At 48.0% G+C, this 18,413-nt stretch overlaps 1 protein-coding gene across 7 annotated transcripts; it reads right to left on the bottom strand.

Moving 5' to 3' along the window:
* Window positions 1-1,854: 1,854 nt before the first annotated feature.
* Window positions 1,855-17,208, bottom strand: LOC120905720 (E3 ubiquitin-protein ligase Nedd-4-like). Of its 7 annotated transcripts, XM_040316747.1 has the most exons (14): window positions 16,607-17,208; window positions 16,239-16,508; window positions 13,618-13,697; window positions 13,181-13,471; window positions 12,555-12,663; window positions 12,345-12,490; window positions 12,193-12,274; window positions 10,053-10,339; window positions 9,774-9,882; window positions 6,662-7,361; window positions 6,450-6,574; window positions 3,897-4,195; window positions 3,119-3,811; window positions 1,855-3,034 (listed from the first exon to the last, which is right to left on the bottom strand). In XM_040316747.1, exons 2-14 carry the CDS (start codon window positions 16,290-16,292, stop codon window positions 2,932-2,934), a joined length of 3,078 nt encoding a protein of 1,025 aa, XP_040172681.1. In that variant the 5' UTR covers window positions 16,293-16,508; window positions 16,607-17,208; the 3' UTR covers window positions 1,855-2,931. The 7 variants fall into 7 exon arrangements, with proteins under 7 accessions (XP_040172681.1, XP_040172682.1, XP_040172683.1 ...); XM_040316748.1 differs by having other exon boundaries at window positions 6,662-7,358; window positions 16,239-17,208; XM_040316749.1 differs by having other exon boundaries at window positions 13,190-13,471; window positions 16,239-17,208.
* Window positions 17,209-18,413: the final 1,205 nt, after the last annotated feature.

Raw genomic sequence — 18,413 nt, 5'->3', positions numbered from 1 at the left:
CGAACCGGCGACTTGGGTTGCGAAAGGGGTGCCGCCCGGGGGAATGGGTTGCGGGGACAGCATGATCCAAAAACAGCTTCGAACAGCAGACTAAACAAACGAAAGCTGAGGATTTTCGGTGTTTTTTTCTTCTGTGCCTGTGCCGCTTTTGGAACCTGCTGCATTGCCGTTGTTTTGATCAACTTCCAAGCGTCTGGGAAGAAGGTTGCGTCTGCTGCAATGCGAGCATCTCACAGACACGGTAGGTGCGGGGGGTGTCTAACGATCTAGATTTCTCCATGTCCGCGTTATCGAGAGCGTTTAGATGCTGCATTATTTTACTCCTTCGTAAGTTCCACTTTATTTAAAATAGGTTTCCATTAAACTCTAACATACAAATTAACCGAAACATTAATAAGTTCTGAACTTTGTTCTCGGGATAGTTTCGAAAGTGCCGCAGCATTGCCAGCTAACTGATCTTCTTTCGCTCTCTCTCTCTCTCTCTCTCTCTATCTCTCTCTATCTCCATCGCTTTCTCTTCTTATCTAACAAATTGATTTTGTTCGCGCTTCGTAAAAACAAACCGCCTTTATTCCATTCCCTTTCCCGCTTTAGTGTAGTATCTGTTGGTTTTTATTTGCCGCTCCTGTTCCGGCCCTTCACAAACACGGGCCCCACACAGTCGCACTGGCAGAGGAATCAATAAATATAGCCTTGTAACATTATTCTTCTGCAGCTCGCAATGGGTAAAGCACGAGGGATGGATTATCGTATATAAATATTCTGTTTCGTTTTTTGTCTTCTCTCCCTTTTTTTTTCTTTTGTTGTTAAGTTTCTCACCTAGCCTTTGGAGCCTTGCAGGGATATAACAAGCATCACACTACGCCTGTGGCCCAAACGGCCACGAACAACGAATTAAGTAACAACGAGAAAACATAGTACACAGAAACGTTTGGATTGGATTAGGATGAACAATACAACGGCGGCGGCGGCGGCAGGGGGCGAAATGGGGGATGCAAGAGAGATAAGGGCTGAGCCAAAAACAGACAACTCTTTGCACAACTCTTCACCCCCACACGAACAAAAAAAATAGAAACAACCCCTCCGCACATCCTCTTTACGGCCCCACGCACGCATATATGTAACAGCCATTTTGTTTTTCCTTGTTGTTTTCCAGCCTGCTCCATGTTCTCTCGCTTTTCCACGCTACAATGGGGGGTTTGAGTGATTTTGTTTAAATATAGTACATCCTTTTAGCTTTGCTTCGTTAGTTTAAAATAGCAACGATTTAGCGTACCTTGGTCGGTACCCATGCTTTGCTCTTCCCGTATTTATCGTATTTTATCGTTCAATCAACCCTTTTCGTGGTTCACTGGTTAAATTTTGTTTAGCTATTTATTCTTTTACCCTTTTTTACCCTCGCGACACAAACGAATCGGCTTACTTTCGCACGCCTTCCAAAAATGCAATTGCACTAACATTCGCTACGATGACTTTGAGTCGTTAAATTTAGAATTTAGTCGGATTTGTTTTGTTTTCCCCCATCCCTAGTGTGTGTGTGTGTGTGAGGGAGAGAGAGGAAGAGAAAGGTAAACAAAATTAGCACAAGCGATCACTACTAGCCCGTAATCAAAAGTAGATACTTTCTCTACACTCTCTCTTTCTCTCTCTGTCTCTTTCTCTCATACTTCTCTCTTTTTCTCTCTCCCTCTCTCTTCTATCTTTCTCTCTTTCATACTTCTCTCTCTCTTTCATACTTATCTCTCTATCTCTCTCTCTTTCATACTTCTCTCTCTATTTCTCTCTTTCTCTCTCTATCACTCTCTCTCTCCGCTTTCTTTTCTTTAAAAAAAACACACAAGAACAACCGAAAACTACGTACCAATCGTGTTCCCAATAAAGGAAATGTACGATCCGATCAAGTTATCGATACGTTTCTTTGCTATCTTTGCTATATTTGCCGACTACAAAAACCCCGACCAAAAACCAATGTTGGCAAAACTAAGCTGCCTGCTGATGGTAGTCGTTGCTTTACCAAAAACAACGACGAAATACGACCCTCCCCTGTGTTTTCTTCTGTTTTTGTTTCAATTTTCTGTATCATGTATACCTACAAACCCTAGCTGCAGGATGGGTTTGGGTGTCTGCATCAGCTGTTTACTCAGTTCTCTCTCCGAGCGGCTGCAAACGAGGATGGGAGGCGCAATGCTTTCTTTGGACTTTGGTTTCTCGTTCACACCGTCACATGGGGTGGGGGAGGGGGTCTTTTCTTTACATTGTATGTCTACGAGTTTTTGTTTATCATTTCGCGATGATTTCTCTCCAGCGCCGCACTACGGCGCCGGTATGGATGCGATGATGGTGTTTTTTTTTTGTTTGTTTGATTTTGCACGGCTTGTTGCCGTAGGGGGTTTCGCGCACAAAACAATGTTTCTTTTTCCTTGTTTTCCTTTCTTGTTTTTTTGGCAGCTGGTATCAAATATCACGTTGTTTCAGTTTCGCTCACCGGGCCTGTGTTGCTGTGTTGGCCTGCCGCACCCGTCTTCTCCTATCCCTAGAGCCTAGCTATTTCTATTACGCCTAACCTAACTAACCACACATGTTCGAGCAAACCCCCGCCCCGAGGGTGTGTACACTTGATTGTCATGAGCCGTCCCACCGGCGGCATCTTCTTGGCTTGGCCTGGCCGATCTATCGGACTGGATCTGCGCAGCCCCGGCTGACGGCGTACAGTGGGGGGGAGTTCGGAGAAGGGAGCGCGCCCATGTGTTGCTTGCGAAGCTAAGAAATTTCTCTAACCGTATTGTTGTTTCGTTTCTTCTTATTGAACGTGTGATGGCATACTGTGTGTGTGGACGGGGCGTGTGTGATCTGTGTCTTCTCTCTCTCTCTGTGTTACAGCAAGCGACCGCACCAAAACACAGACACACACCGTGAGTATCGCAAACATATCTAATCGACGCCGGCGAAACCCTGACTGCCCTCGACGGCCTGAATGAGACGATCCTTCAGCTGCTGGTAGCTTTCGTACGGTGGCAAGTCTAATCGATTGAAGCTGCAAGACAAAACAATGAGAAAGAAAGAGAGATATGAGAAAGCACGCACCAGCGGGAGGCAGGGCAAGAGCGTCGCAGCGTACCACGTGTGTGCCCGGGGGTAGTTTTCCGGCGTGCCCCACTTCTCGATCGTGAACATTTGCGGGCCGTTCGAGCCGTACAGCTCCTTGAAGCCGTTCATCGGGACGCGGGACGTGCCGGTCACGAACTGCAGCAGCCGGGCGCGCATCTCGTTCGAGAAGGACAGCACCGCCCGCCAGAACCACTGGATGACGACGTGGTTCGGGTAGTAGTCGCCCTTGTACAGCGTGTTGCGCTTCCAGTCCCGCAGGTCAATGTTCTGGATGCCGCACATCAGCAGCTCCAGCTCGTGCTCATCGAAGATCTTGAGCAGGTTGAGCGGCACCAGCGAACCGAACCCGTCCAGGAACGCTTGCATCTGCACCTGGACGCGCGACACGAACCGCCACTGGATGACCAGCCGGATGTACTCGTCCTTGTTCTCGTTCGTCACGTCGATTTGGGCCCCGTTCGGCAGCAGCTCGTGCTGCGTCGTCTGCCCGAACGTATCCTCATCGACGCAGAACGTCAGCATCAGCTCGCTCGGGTCGTTCTCCTTGATCCAGACGAGCGAGTTGTAGTACTCGGTGTCGACCGCCTCCATGTCCTTCAGGTCGATCGGTTTCTGCAGCATCATCTTGTAGAACGGCCGGATGAAGAACGCATCGAGCAGCTTACCGTGGTACACCGCCATGCCGGCAATCCGGCCAATGAATCTAGGGTGCGAAACGGACGCGTTAGCATATGCTTCCCATGCAAAGAGGGGGGAATGGGAAGGACTGTTCCTTCCCTCTGCCTTACCTAAAGTACAGCAGGTGGTCCTCGTTGCACAGCTCGCTGTACGGGTTGATCTGGAGCGTGTAGTTGTCCATCGCCGAGTACTCGAACAGGCCGTAGTACGGGTTGAACATTTCCTTCGACAGCAGGTAGAACCATTCGCGCGCCAGCCCGCCATAGTCCAGACCTGCCTCGCCCTCGAACTCGATCCACAGCTTGGTTTTGAGCAGATCGAGCCGCGTGACCGAGTTGATGATCCGGTAGGAATCCTCCATGATGGACGCACGGCGCACCTTGATTTCGATCTTGTTCGGCACGTTTTGCTATTTGTGAGGAAGAGAGTATTTGCAATTACTGCTGCTGATACACGCACAAGAACGGCACAGATAACTTTGAACGATGTCGACTTTTCCCTAATCGTGTTTTCCGATGTATTCAGCACTCGAACATCATATTTCAGGAAGCTATAAACAAGGCACCTGTTAGCACTTCACAAAACCTTTTGGATCTTACCACGTTTGAAATCAACAGCTCTTCATAAGCTCAAAACCAACTACAGGCCCGATTCATGTAGTTCTAAAATGATGCTCTATTGCCCTACCAACCTGTCTAGTACGATTGTTTTAAGCTTTCGTATGCCTTAGGAATTGTTCCAGAAATCCGAAAGGTCTCATTGGATGACAGCGATACACAACAAAAGCTATCCGTACCAATCAAGAAGCTAAAGTGATATAACGTCACTCTATTCTACGGTGAAAGTGTTTGAGTTTATACTCCAATGACAACTATTGAAAACGTCTATGACGTATTGTATCTACCGCAATCCGTGGATTCATGCCTCAACGCTCCAGTGCGCTCCAAGGTAGAATTTATTCTGACTTTTGTGAGCAGCATGGACATGGGACATCAAGAGGACTGAATTGACACAGATCTTAGGTTAACGAGTAAAACCTCCCATACTGAACAATCTAATTTGTGTGCCTTTGAAATCTAGATCACGATCGGTAAATGTTGAGCATATCTTTGAATGAATTAATCGAAAATAGGGTTTAAACCCCTTATTTGTACTGAAGACTATAAACCACAACAAACTTTCAATTGTTAAGAAACTGGCTTAAATGAACCATTATTGGACAAGGAAATAGTGAGCTACAATATATCTTCCTAATTATTGGCATAATAAAGACATTACTCAGATGTGTATATGTCCTTTTTGCCAGCACATTAGCGGTTCTGGAACCAATACAGAAAAAAGCCTCCCACATAATGAGTTCTTCGTATAACGAATGAGTTACTGGAACGGATCAAACTCGTTATCCGGTGAGCCACTGTATATCCTAGGATATACTGCTGGCGAAGCTATCAAAACTAGGCTTGACTAAGAATGTAATAAATTAAAGAATGTCAACATTGGTCACACGACGTTTACAACTATTCAACAGCACTATTAGGCAGCAATCACAGATCACTTCTAGTAATTGTATTGTGGAACGGTTCGTGATAGTCGTATTTCGCCAGGTCTTCAAGATGTCTTGGATGTTTTTGTGAACTGGTGTGATTGAAACAAGCTAAGCTCTTAAGCAAAAAGCGCAAAAGCGACAAAACATCAGAGGGAATGATCTTCAAACTCACCATTTTCTTCGATAATCGTTGTATCGTATAAAAGCTTTATACTTTGCAATCGTACAATCTTAGAATACGTATCAGTTGTTTAGTATCCTTATTTGAAGCAATGAAAACAACGCAACAAATGAAAATGACACGTTTTGCAATTCTGATGCTACCATGAAATAATCGGAGTTTACTGTCATCCTCAGATGGCGCCTCGAAACTCTTCAACAACGCCGTATAAACACGCAGGCCATTTTGTTGCCGGTACAGTCATTATCCGATATACGCTATCGTACGGGACCGAGCGCAATAGCGTATCTCGAGTTTTCGCGTACAGCGGATTTGTATGGAAAAATAGTTTACACTACCAGTTCGATGGTTGAATAATATCGCCACAGAGTTTTGCATTAAAGTTTTTTGTTGTAAAACAGGTATCTTTTGCACAAATTTAATGCAAAATGCAAAAAGAACATTAAGGAAACTCAAAAAGAGCATAAAATATTTCAAAGTATTAAAATATTTGTAAAAAAACACATGGAGCTTTAAAATTTAGAGCAATCGCGTACTGCGAATTCGCGTATATCGAGTATCGCGTACTGCGGATAATTGCTGTACATTAAAAGGTTCCATCACAGCAAAAACATATCGATCAGCCTTCACAGACAGAATCCGCAGAGTCACCCATTTGTTCGACTGTAGATTGCAGAAATACACGATACGATACAAACGAACCAATTTTGGCTATGTTTCCGCGAATTAAACAGACTCTAGATCTCTTTGATGGCAGTGAACCGATTTGGGCTTTTAGGGACAGCTCATAGTTTCGTAACTGAGGCACAGTTTGATAATAAGGAAGTGATTTGAAGAGCATTGCTATCATTAGCTTCTACTTGTTAGGCCATGCTATGGTGGACAAGATCTTCAATATAAACAAAATACACTAGAAACACCAAAGCGATCACTTACCGGTTTTCGTAGCTGCGTCTTCAGGTACTCGTACTTTCGCTTGTAGTCGCGCGAGTAAGGAACCGCCTGTCCGGCGATGTTCGGTATGGACAGCCGTGGATCTTCCCACTGGGTGGTTCTGGTGTCTGAAGGAAGGTGAAAGACACAATAGCCACAATAGAACAACGGAGCCCAAATGGAAACGTTCCAACCAAAGGCCTAGCCACACTTACTGTGATCGATAAAGAAGATACGGCCATCGCTGTGCACCCGCTCCTCCCAGCCTTCCGGCAGTGGCGCTAGCCCGTCCTCCGGCCGGCGCACGTCGTTCAGGGCGGCCGAGCCCTGGCTGGTCGGCATCGGACTGGCCCGGCCAGTTCGCGGATCCACCCACGACGTCTTGCGCTCGTTGTGATCGATGAAGAAGACGCGCCCGTTCGGGGCGAGCTGCATCGACCAGCCGGCCGGCAGTGTCATCGAACCGGCGCCTCCGCCAGTCGACGGGCTGCTGCCCGACGAGTCGTTCTCGTTCGACGTCGAGGACCGGGTCGAGGAGCGGTCGTCGCTCGTGTCGTTGTTGTTGATGCTGTTGCTGCCGTGCGTTGCGCCGGTACCGAACGTACCCCCGTTGTTGTTGTTGTTGTGGTGCTGGTGGGGGTGGGTGCCCCCACTGGTGGACGGTCGCCGGTCGCCGTTCATGTTGCTGGAGGCACTGCTGCTGCTGCTGCTGTGGCTGCTACCGCTGCGCACCACGGTCTGGCCGACGCCGCCACCGTCCACCATGTCCTCATCCGCTGCCTCGATTGCGGCCCGCTGCTGCGCCCGCAAGCTGCTGTCACTGCCGATGGACGAGCGGCTCGAAGAACGGCGCCCACCGTCCGTCAGATGGGCGGACGATCGTAGCTGCACCCCGCCGTTCTCACCGTTCTCCTGCTAGCGAGAGAAAGAGCGCCAATCCATTACTGAGCCCGAAAACACACGGTAAACACGCTGGAGCTTGCTTGGGCGTGAACAGTGACGGCACAGATACCTCTAACCCACACACACAACAGCAACAGAAAAAAGCACCAGGCAAGAAAGTCGATCGCTAGGCAAGCTATGCACGGTTTGACTGGACAGTTTTCGATACACCGCCACCAGCCGTTGCCCATCCTTGCCTTGCAGCGAGTGCACACGAAAACACGAGTTTTGCGCCAATTTCGAATGCTGAATACCGTTCAAGCGGAGTTCACCATCTCCTGTCACCAACTGTCAAATCGTGCGTCTAACGTGAGAGTGTGCAAGTGTGGCGATGAGTGATAGGCTACTACGATGATGCCTGGACAGCTAGCGGACACAAATGGTTAAGTTCATACATATACACACACACACACGCACACGGACAAACAATAACTAACCTAGCCCAACTATCTTCCATGACAGAAACGTGACAGCATGTATAAAGACTTCGTGAAAACAGTAGCAAAAATTTCTTAATTCGTCTCGATAAAATTCTGCTTCTTCTTCTTCTGTGAATAAGGGAACTCATGTATCCTCCTATGTTTTTCAAACTTTCGACTAATTTAGATCAAGAGAGACTAATTTTGATCCATTGCCAGAAAAGAAACTGATCCTAAACCCCTACCGGCTCTGGGATTTATCCTAGACCGCGAGCAGCACTGGAACTAATTTCCAACCTATACCGATCGTAGAAGTGGGCCTGAACCAGTCCTGGAAATAGTCCTGAAATAGACCCCTGACACATCATGAATTGATCCTGAACGGCCCTGGAATAGATGTTGAACCTAATCCATTTTTGAAATTGATCCCCAACCCATACCGGTTCTAGAATTGATCTTGAACCCATATCAGCTCTGGACCTGATGCTGCTACATACCGACCCAAGAAATAATCCTTCATTCCTTTGAGTCATGGAAGTGATCCTGAAACCACACCAGGAACTTCTAAGTTCTTGGAACTTATAAAGACCCTCTACCGATCCTGGAACTAATCCTTTCCCTATACCGGCCTTGGAATTGCCACATATCCCAGTCCTTACATTGATTTCGACAACGATTTCAGCAACAGTTCAGGAAAAGGAATAGTTCCCGTACCTGGGCAATTCCAGGATTTAGCAAGTAGGTACTGTATCTACTTCGATACAACTATATATGGTAGCAGAATAGTCGTAGGATCAGTGAGCTAACCATTCCCGAAAGCAGATGTTTTCAACAAAAATCAGCGTAGAAATCAGCGTGCTCTGATCCAGATAGTCAGAAAGTAACAACACTAATGCGCGTTACCTCTTGCTAAAATTTATTTATAGAGGTTAGCTCTCACGTGTAATATCACTGGATTTCACCATATTTGGCTTCATACATCACGACACGACGCTATATGTTCAAGAACACGGTCACGATTGAGTGATTGCATTTCGTCTTTTTTTTAGAACTTTTTATTTTAAAAATGTTGGGACGATGCCAACAAAAAAAAACGGTAAGAAACATTCATAGCATTTGGAAAACAATCAATGGGACTCATTGTACTATTTTTCTCGACTCGTGTTGAGAAGAAAATTTTGAAAAATGTCTCGAGACGGGAAGCCGCTATCGCAGTAGGCGTCAAACAGCCAGAACATCGTATTTGATTCATTTTTCGTTGGGGTTTTGATATCTGGAACGAATGGCATAAATCGACTCTAGAATAGCAAAAATAAGTAGGCGCTTTCATGGATAAAGCTCTACTGCCTGATACATTTCAATGGAAACCTCGACACTGCTCTTTGAAGCGGAGTAGGTAGTTCCAAATAAAACCTTTTTTTCCTGAACAATGTTCAACTCGACGTCGAGCCATCTCGCTTGCAAGAGTAGAATAAGGCTGAATGAGTCGTTAGAAAAATTCGACATTTGCGTTAAACATCCAAAAATACCTAAGAAAGAAACAAAACAACTTAGGGAAACTATGGGACCTTAACATAATTCCAACCAACTTCAATCATTTGTTTGACATGCATTCGAACTCGCCACCTTATCACAAGTGCTTATACATACTGACCACACACGTTCCACGTTAAAATGCCACACGGACTTAACCCAAAAACCAACAAACCACACAAAAACAAAACGTACACACACAAAACAGCGCACTCTCGCAAGAGGACAGCACACAACCATGATGAGCACAACAAATGTTCACGCTGCCTATCAACCGATATCCACCCCAACACTGGACAATCCGATACACCCGAGCACGGAAAGCGACCAAACACGTTCTGGCCCAACAGCACGCAGCCGCAAGACCAAGCACGCCTGCACCAGCGAAAGCACCAAGATCTTTGATCTTGCAATGTCGGCTGGCGCGTTTTACCTCGGCCGTGGTTTGGGCGGGTTCCTCCGTCAGTTGCTCGTGCCTGCCTGGACGGGCCATGCGCTGCTGCCCCGCTGCACCCACCGTTGTCCACCGCGAAACTGCACTTCTGTAAAGCGTTCCCGCCGGAAACGGGCGTACGCAGTAGTGTCACAATATCACAGCGACAATCGGAAAATAACAACAACAAAAAGATCGTAGAAAAAAGGCAAATTGAGAGAGAGAGAGAGAGAGAGACTGGGTTGTGCAAAGTACGGTCGAGAAGTACTCGGGACGAACCTGGACCGATTCAGTGCCGCCGCCCGGCCTGGTATGGGGACGGCCCGCGTACTGCTTCGCACCAGCGCGGCCGGCAGCCGGGGCGGTGTGCTCAGATGCCGTTGGGCAGGGTGAGCGGGTGAAGCACCCGAACGCAACACTACGGTGTGGGTGGACTCCGCCTCGGCCGTACCATCGGGACGGGCGCTGCTCGCGAGACTTCCGTTTGACGCGGACACGAGCGAGTTGCTGCGCGATGTGTTCAGCTGCAGGGCGGCCAGATCCGACCCGACACTGCCCGTATCCGACTGGGCTCCGGGAGAGAAACAGGAAGATCGTTTGAAGGGCGCAGGTGGTTTGAATATACGATTGTTGAGAAAGAAAGAAAAAAGAGTGTGTCCCTCACTTTTGCGTCGCAGTATGAATCTTAAAATAGTAAAAACTCCGACGCGAAATTCAATCCAATGTTCAAAAGACTCGCATTACTTTATCGGAAAGGGTATAAGAATATTTTCGTTAATTTTATAACAATTTTACTAAAATTCTTCGGAATTGGATACTTAATTTCCTCAAAATAAACACTTTGGATTTTGCATCTATAATTCGAACAGGTTTTGGAATTCTGATCTTTTTTGTGCATACACGCATAGAGAGAAGTTACGATAAAAAGGTTTGTGACCCCCCGACCAGGTTTTGTGACGTTGCATACTCTGACGATTAGTAGAGAGACCTGCGAAGAAGAAAATCTCTTCATATTTCAGGCGTTCGGCATTGACTGACTTGTACTGTAGAAGCAAAAATGCCTCTACGAATAAATTTGGGTTTAAGTGGTCGTGGGCCATACAGAAAGGCCTCGTGGGCCATCAGTTTGACATCTCTGATTTAAGGGAAACGCGAAAAAAAATCCAAAATGTAAGATTGTAAAACATGCAAATAGAGCACAATAATCGGTTAATTTAGTGAGTGTGGCTTAAAGATGGGACATGATATATCAGTTGTTCATATTGCAACTAACAAACATATTCCAATTCCTTGCATCTGACAATTTTATGACGAATTACACTCTTTATGCGAGAGTCCACTGTATATAGGATTTCCTATGGCTTGTTTTTGCTACTTCCCGTACATTTTTGGATGCTTTCCATGTTTTTTTTTTATTGAGCATTTTCCAGATGTTTTCGAACCGTTTGCACTGATTTTCAATGGGACGGTGCCAACAAATCGTAGGAACCGCGCGAAAATATCTGGAAAACGGCGAAAAAATCGTGAAGCAAACCCCAAAACAATTACGGGAAATCAACCAAACACCGCTGTAAATATATGTGTATACTTCAACATGTGACGAACGCGTACCACACGCGGCCCGCAAGAGGAAAATAAACTGTTCCGAACAATCCGTACGAAGATCAAATAAAACCAAAAACAAAATCAATTCAAAGGGCAAGCAATACTGACTACCGAGCGTCTAAAAAACAACGACCAAATACACACCTAACACACACGTGGTCGTGCAAAAGCGAGCGACCGGAACCTAGCTAAACAACGGCCACTCGGCGTGGAACAAAAACTGCATACAACACACACACACGCACACACACACACACACACAACCTCTAATGCGTCGCCGCAGAGCAGATACTCCGTGATCGAAACCTCCGGGCTGCGCTCGGGCGACGAATCGATGGCGAGCGATTCGGCGGCGGCGTGGGCGAGCGCGTCCACCCCGACCTCGTCGTTGTCCGCGCTGGTGGCGATCGCTTCGCCCGCCTGCACTTCGATCGCCCCGTCCCCGACCAACCCGGGGGCCAACGGGTCATGCTCCCGTCCGTTCTCCTCCTGCTCCTGCTCCTGCTCCTGCTCCTCCTCTTCCTCTTCCTCCTCAATGTTATCGAACGAATCGTTATCGATGCTAATGTTGTCCATATCCTGCTTGAGAGCCCCGGGCAGCCCGCGTGAGCATGCAAAAATTTAAATCAAAATTGAACAAAACAAAACAAAAACAAGGAGAAAAACGAACCAAACAAGACGAGGTTCGATCGCGCATGCAAACAGCGAATTGGGTTCGTTTAGTACAAAAAAAAACCCCAGTAAACGCGCAGCCGGATGGAGCACGCCAAGGAGGAAAATCCTGACCGAAGGGATGGCAGACCACCACACTTACCGTTGCGCTGTCGTCTACGCTGATGTGTACCCGGCGCTGGAATGCAACGTCCATATCGCTTTCGGCGATCGCTTCCATAGGCCTGCAAAGAGAATGAAGCCTGCCATTAGATCTCGGGCGGCGGCTCCGGCTGGTCCTGGCTAGCCACTTACACTGCCGTGGGACGCTCCCACTGGGTCGAGCGGGCCACATGATTGACGTAGTAGGTGCGACCGTTCGCGTCCTGGCGCTCCTCCCAGCCCTGGGGCAGCTCGAACGCGGCCGCATTGCTGGTCGAGGTACGCGGCGTGCTGGCAACCTACGAAGAAGGGGAAAGATAGTGATGCAATCGGTACCGAGTTTGCCCACCGGCTCCTACTTACGCTCGTGACGGGATTCGAGTCAACCATCTCCCAGTCAGTCTCGTTGCTGTCCTGATCGACAATGAACGCGTGGTACAGCTGCAGCTCGCCCCGCACATTCGAACGAGCGCTGCAGAGTGGCGCAGGTGGTCGGGAACGGTGCGAGATGGGTGTGAGAAGGGAGAAAATATTAAAAACAAACCAGCATAAACCAGCAAGTGCTACACTATTCAAGCGGCAAAGAAAGAAATACACGTTTGTTGCTGCTGCTGCCGTGCTCGCCTGTGAACGCCAGAACGCCCCAGTCGCACACACTTCTAAGCACCAAATGTACCCTTCCAAACCAAACAAAGGTCCCGTCCCGGCTGCACGGGAAAGAAAGAAAAACAAAAACTACCCCGCCAAACTAACGGCCACCTGGAGCCGACCGTTCGCAACTACGCAATCCCTGGGTCCCCAGGTCCTAAACTGGCGCAAAAATACAAAAAAAGAAAAAGAAATCCAAAACCGAAGCGAGAAAAATGGAACTTATATAGATGGCGAAAACCCCCTCCAAACCGAAGGAAAGTAAAATTAAAGACCTTAAAACATACAAACAAAAAAAAACTAAAATAAAATAAAAAGAAAATAAACAAACTCAAGCGTACCGAACTGACCTGCGCGGTCGCAGTGGGTAGCTACGGATCGGGATCTCGACGCCCGGCCGCTCCTTCGGCAGCTGATCGAGCGACAGCTCGACCATGCCGAGAAAGTCGTCGCGCGTGAGCCGATTCTCGTCGAACACCTGCAGCACCAGCTTGTGCTCGGCCGGGTTGACGCGCAGGATGAACTCCTCGTTCCACTTCGGGTGGAGCGTCCGCTTCTTCGTCTTGGTGAACTTGGACAGGACGGTCGCGTCGCCGCTGATCTGGTTTACGTCAATGCGCACGTACGGGTCGCTGTGCGGAAAAGGGGGGTTTTGGGAAATTAATTAGATTGTGCCGTCTGCTGCAGGGGGCGAGTGGGTGCTTATCATATTGTGTGTGTGTGAGAGCGTTTTCTGTTCTATTTTGTTTTTGTTTTGGCAATACAAGCGAAATATTACCTAGCGCCAAATATATCCTTCTTTGCCAGCTGCAGCCCGGCCACGACCTTAATCCGCAGTGGGTACGCTCCATCCAAGGGCTGTAAAAGAAAGAAAGAGAGAGACATAGAGGAGGATTAGCATAAAATATATATAAATATTGCTTGTACACAAATTGTGCAAGTTGTTACCATTTTTGATTTTTTGTTTTGTTTTTAATTTAATTGGCTTGAGAAATGTAACTGTTTCCCAGCCTTCGACCAAGAAACAGTTTCATTTTTCCGTGCTCAGTCCAATGCCAGAGCAATTTGCTACCAGCACTGCAGTTTTGGTTGTTGGAGAGCTTATTTCTGTGAACAATTTAAACGGAAACGTTTGAAATGAACAGATCAAAATACAACTTCAAGGAATGCAGTTGGTTCGTTCACTGGAGTAGATCGAGATCACGGATATCGTATTGGAACATATCAGAAGAAAGAATAGTAGACATGAATTAGGACTTGGAAGCCAACAGGGATCGTGAGAGCCAGTAACCTGTACGAGTAGCTCAATAGGGACGAATATGCAAGATCTTTTATGTAGCAGTTATGCAGTAGGAACGTCTTTAGAGATGGGCAAAGTTGGCAAACATCCGGAATTGACTCCGATCTGACTCCGGAATTTTCGGATTCGACTCTGGAAGGTAGGTTCGCCCAGCATTATCCGGAACAGTTTGGAAATGTCTGGAGTCGTCCGGAGTCGTCCAGAGTCGTCCAGAGTCGTCCAGAGTCGTCCAGTGTCGTCCAGAGTCGTACAGAGTCATCCTGAGTCTTTCGGAGTCGTCCAGAGTTGTCCACAGTCGTTCAGAGTTGTCCGGAGTTCTCTGGAATCCTTCGGAGTCGTCTCGAGTCCTCCGAAGTCGTCCAGAAACGTTCAGAGTCCTCCGAAGTTACCTGGAGTCGTCCAGAGTCGTCCGTAGTCGTTCAGAGTTGTCCGGAGTTGTCCAGAGTCGTTCGGAGTCATCCGGAGTTCTCCGGAATCCTTCGGAGTCGTCTAGAGTCCTCCGAAGTCGTCCAGAAACGTCCAGAGTCATCCGAAGTTGCCTGGAGTCGTCCAGAGTCGTCCGGAGTTGTCCGGAGTTGTCCGGAGTCGTCCGGAGTTGCCCGAAGTCGTCCGAAGTCGCCCGGAGTCGAAATCTATTCTAGTCAGGACCTCCGTAGTTGACCGGAGATGACTGGTGCAATGTTTTTTGTAGTCAGGCATTCCATCTCCGACTTCAATTCCTACTGACTATGGTCGACTCAAGCAGCTATTCTGAGAAAGAAAGGTCAGTTGAAAAAGTACACGCCCAAAGCGAAATAGGAAAAAAGCACCTCGAAATTAAATGCCTCCTGCCGACTCCGGACAACTCCGACTCCGGGTGCCGAGAATTTCGGAGTCGGATCGGATTCGTGGATGGGCTCCAGAGAGCACTAGTCTACATCATTCGATATTCCAAGCATCTATACAGTCAGGTTCCGTGGTCGTTTTAGATCCCACTGGCACTGCATTGTGAGGAACAGGATCTTCTTCAGCAAGCAAATTCAGTAATAATGATAGCATCTGCAAAACTTGCCAACATGATCAAATTTGTACAGAGGGGCAGGGAATGCTGCCAGCTGTGGCAAAATCCTGAAATCCTTCATGAACCTCCGGGAAATTATTATACGCAGCCCTCAAAACGGCCCATATGCCGACTAGCATGAGACAACAAAAAAGCCAATAAAATCAACCACCTAAAAAAAGTTACAGGTATTTTCCAACCATGCCCCCCCTCCCCCCCCCCCCCCCCTGCCTGTTAAACAATCTAAGCGGGAGTATATCGGGAGTTTGGGAATGGTGTGCCACAATGACAACAACATTCCACAGCACCACCACCACCACAGCAGCTGTGTGCGTGTGTTTGTGGGTTCTTTTGTTGTTCTTCCTCTTTTCGCTGCTCGTCATTTTTTCGGTTTCCGATGGGCCTGCGTGTGCCGCTGCCCCAGCAATGCAACTCAAACCGCCCCATCCACCCGAGCCCCACCACTGCCCCCCCCCCCCCATCCTCCATCTGGAACGCCATCACACACATGTTTGGGTGGCCACACGTTTTCGTTTTCCGTGCTGCAAATGTCAAATGTGAACGGTCAAATCGATTTTACACCACCGCCAGGCACGGTGGTTGTAAAGGAAAACGGTGCTGCAATGGTAGGGGTTGGGAAGGTGGGTGGTTCTTACAGTCACCACATTGAGGGTTCATTTTTGTTGCCCGCCCGGTATGACTCACTGTGGGTGGGCATGTTTTGTTTTTTTTTTCACCTGTCTCTCTCTCTCTCTGTGTGCGTGTGTGTCTATATGTCTCCGGCCGTGTTATCGAGCCTCTGAGGCGAAGTTTTTGGTGAGCCTTGTTGTTGTTGTTGTTTTTTTTGTCTGTTTCTTCTAGAATGGGTGGGGTACATCAGACGAAGGGTAATACAATACAATAGAAGTACAAGACAGGGTGGTGGTAGCGGTGGAAGACGGATGCGTTTGGGAATCGATAAGCGCGCTCGCTTCTTCCTCTTCTTCCCCATCCCCTCCCTTTGCGCTCGATTAGCACCGGCGATCTAATCAGCGCTCCAGCGCCCCGACGTAAAACTTACTTGCTGTCCATCCGGTGCAGCTCCCGCACAGCCATTTTCGTCGACGTTAGCCATCGAGCTGGGCGCTCCGCGGCCCGGAGAGCTTTGTGGTCCACGGGTTTCGGGCAGAACGGGCTCACAGGACAATGCCGGACGCCGTCCGCTGGTTGATGAACTGCTTGATCGGTGGGGGTGAGGGGGGGATGCCAATTCCGGCGGTTGATCGGTTGATGCTCCCTCACACTTTCCTTCTCGCTCTCTCGCTCTCTCACGCACTCTTTCGCTCTCTTTCTTCCGTTTTATCGCACAAGAAGGGAATGATGGTTGTTGGTGCTGGTTGATTGAGGGCGGCTTTGGGCCGCACAAGCAAACTAGGACTATTTACACACCTGCTCCTAGCACGTACCACGCGCCGCGGGGAGGGGGGGAGTAGTTGGAGAAGGGCTGGGTGGTTAGTTCACAACACACACACACGCGCGCTCGCGCGCTCGCTCGCTACGGATAAGGATGCGCTTGGGCGGCTCGGGGTCACATCGTTCCGGGGAGGGAACTGGCGCGAGGCCCGCTTCAGCTGCAACCGCTGTCGGCAGCAGCCGGACGTACGGTCGGATGTGGTGCTGGTGCCCGGTCCGCAGCGGACATCCAAGGCGGGAAGGCAAACAGGCAAACGCAGCTCGATGGCCCAGCGGGGCTGTGTTTTGGAGTGTGTGTACCCTCTGTACCCTGCTGCGGATGAACGCCACTATTAGCACACGTACGGACACATACACACACACACACGCACACACGCGAGCGCTCCCTACAAACACAAGCGCCACAATCACTGCCCCGTCGGTGAGGAACAAAACGCTACGCAACTGCTTTGCAATTAATGGGTCGAAATTTCGTTTCTAATCTAATAAACACTCAGCGAAAGAGAGAGAGAGAGAGAGGCGCTGTCGCTGTGTGTGCGGACACACACGCTGGAGGGGACTGCGGGAAGGTGGAAATGTTAAAGATGAAAAACAGACAGTTCGCTCAAGGCGCGTTTACACCGAACGGGAACGGTGCTGTTGTGGCCTGCGCGAGGATTACTGCCAATTTAGAATACTATGTTTCTGTGTTGTAAATTGATCTCATTGCATTACAAAACAAATGCTATCATTCGTACAGGGAAACACACCACTAAAGCAAGGCATTTAAAACTTATTAGCGCTTGTGCGTCGTGTAGGCATGCAAGAAGGGTGACTTGATTCTGACATTTTGTTGCGTACCAAAACAAAACAAATGCCTGTACAGGGTGATTCGGAAACTACCTTCACTTCATATCTATCTCCAAAACTTTACACTCACTCGAGTTACGCGAGTATTTATTGTAGAAAAGTAAAATTTTCTACAATAATTGTCAAATACAAACGAAATTTCTTTCTAGATTTAAAGAATCGCTACCCAAGGGCCACAAAACCACTAAACGACCACTTAACGGCTTCTAAACGACTCAAGCTCACAACCTAAACGGAATATAAAAGATTTCGTTTAGCAGACGGCAAATGCATTCTAGGAATAGCAGAAAAAAGCTGGTGGCGCTCTCTGTTGGTGGAATACCCAAGCCAATAGAGCTTTTCTCGCTTTGAGAGCATTCTGCTCCCTCTGTACTGTTCAGGAGAATCAGTCGTTAAAGCTGAATCTGTGCGGCTCGAGTGAAAAGACAAAAATAACCGAATTAGCTTCACGAATAGACGCATTAACGCACGAATTAAGCAATTAACTGCATAAAAATACTAAATTTATCGTACACCAAAAGAAAGGATATTCAATTACCCAAATATCTAGACTAATAACTTATTGAAATAATAAATTAAGCATTTGCGTGTGATTCCCCGTTTTGTGCACGGTGCAAAAAATGGTCAGCTCAGCTTCGCGCGGGCTCAAAGTCTTCTGGATCTCATCAGTCGGTGAAGCCCATAGTTTGCATAATTGCCTCGCACAATACGTTTCTGGATTTAGCTGCTGATGTTGTTGTCCGAGGTAACGACCGTCTCAAGATTGTAGAACACCTTTACTACTTCGAGATTGTCACCGTCAACTAATCAACTGCCTCCCAGTTGGGCCCTATCAAGGACTGTGCCTCCGGCATCGTCTTCGTCACATTGATTTTAATCCAATTCTTGCTGCGTTGCGTTTTAGTCGAGTGTATGCATAATACAACTCCGCTAT

Source organism: Anopheles arabiensis, chromosome X, assembly GCF_016920715.1.
Source record: "Anopheles arabiensis isolate DONGOLA chromosome X, AaraD3, whole genome shotgun sequence".
Classification (NCBI taxonomy): domain Eukaryota; kingdom Metazoa; phylum Arthropoda; class Insecta; order Diptera; family Culicidae; genus Anopheles; species Anopheles arabiensis.
Note: the sequence above shows the minus strand (reverse complement) of the source record. Positions and strands in the feature narration are given on the sequence as shown.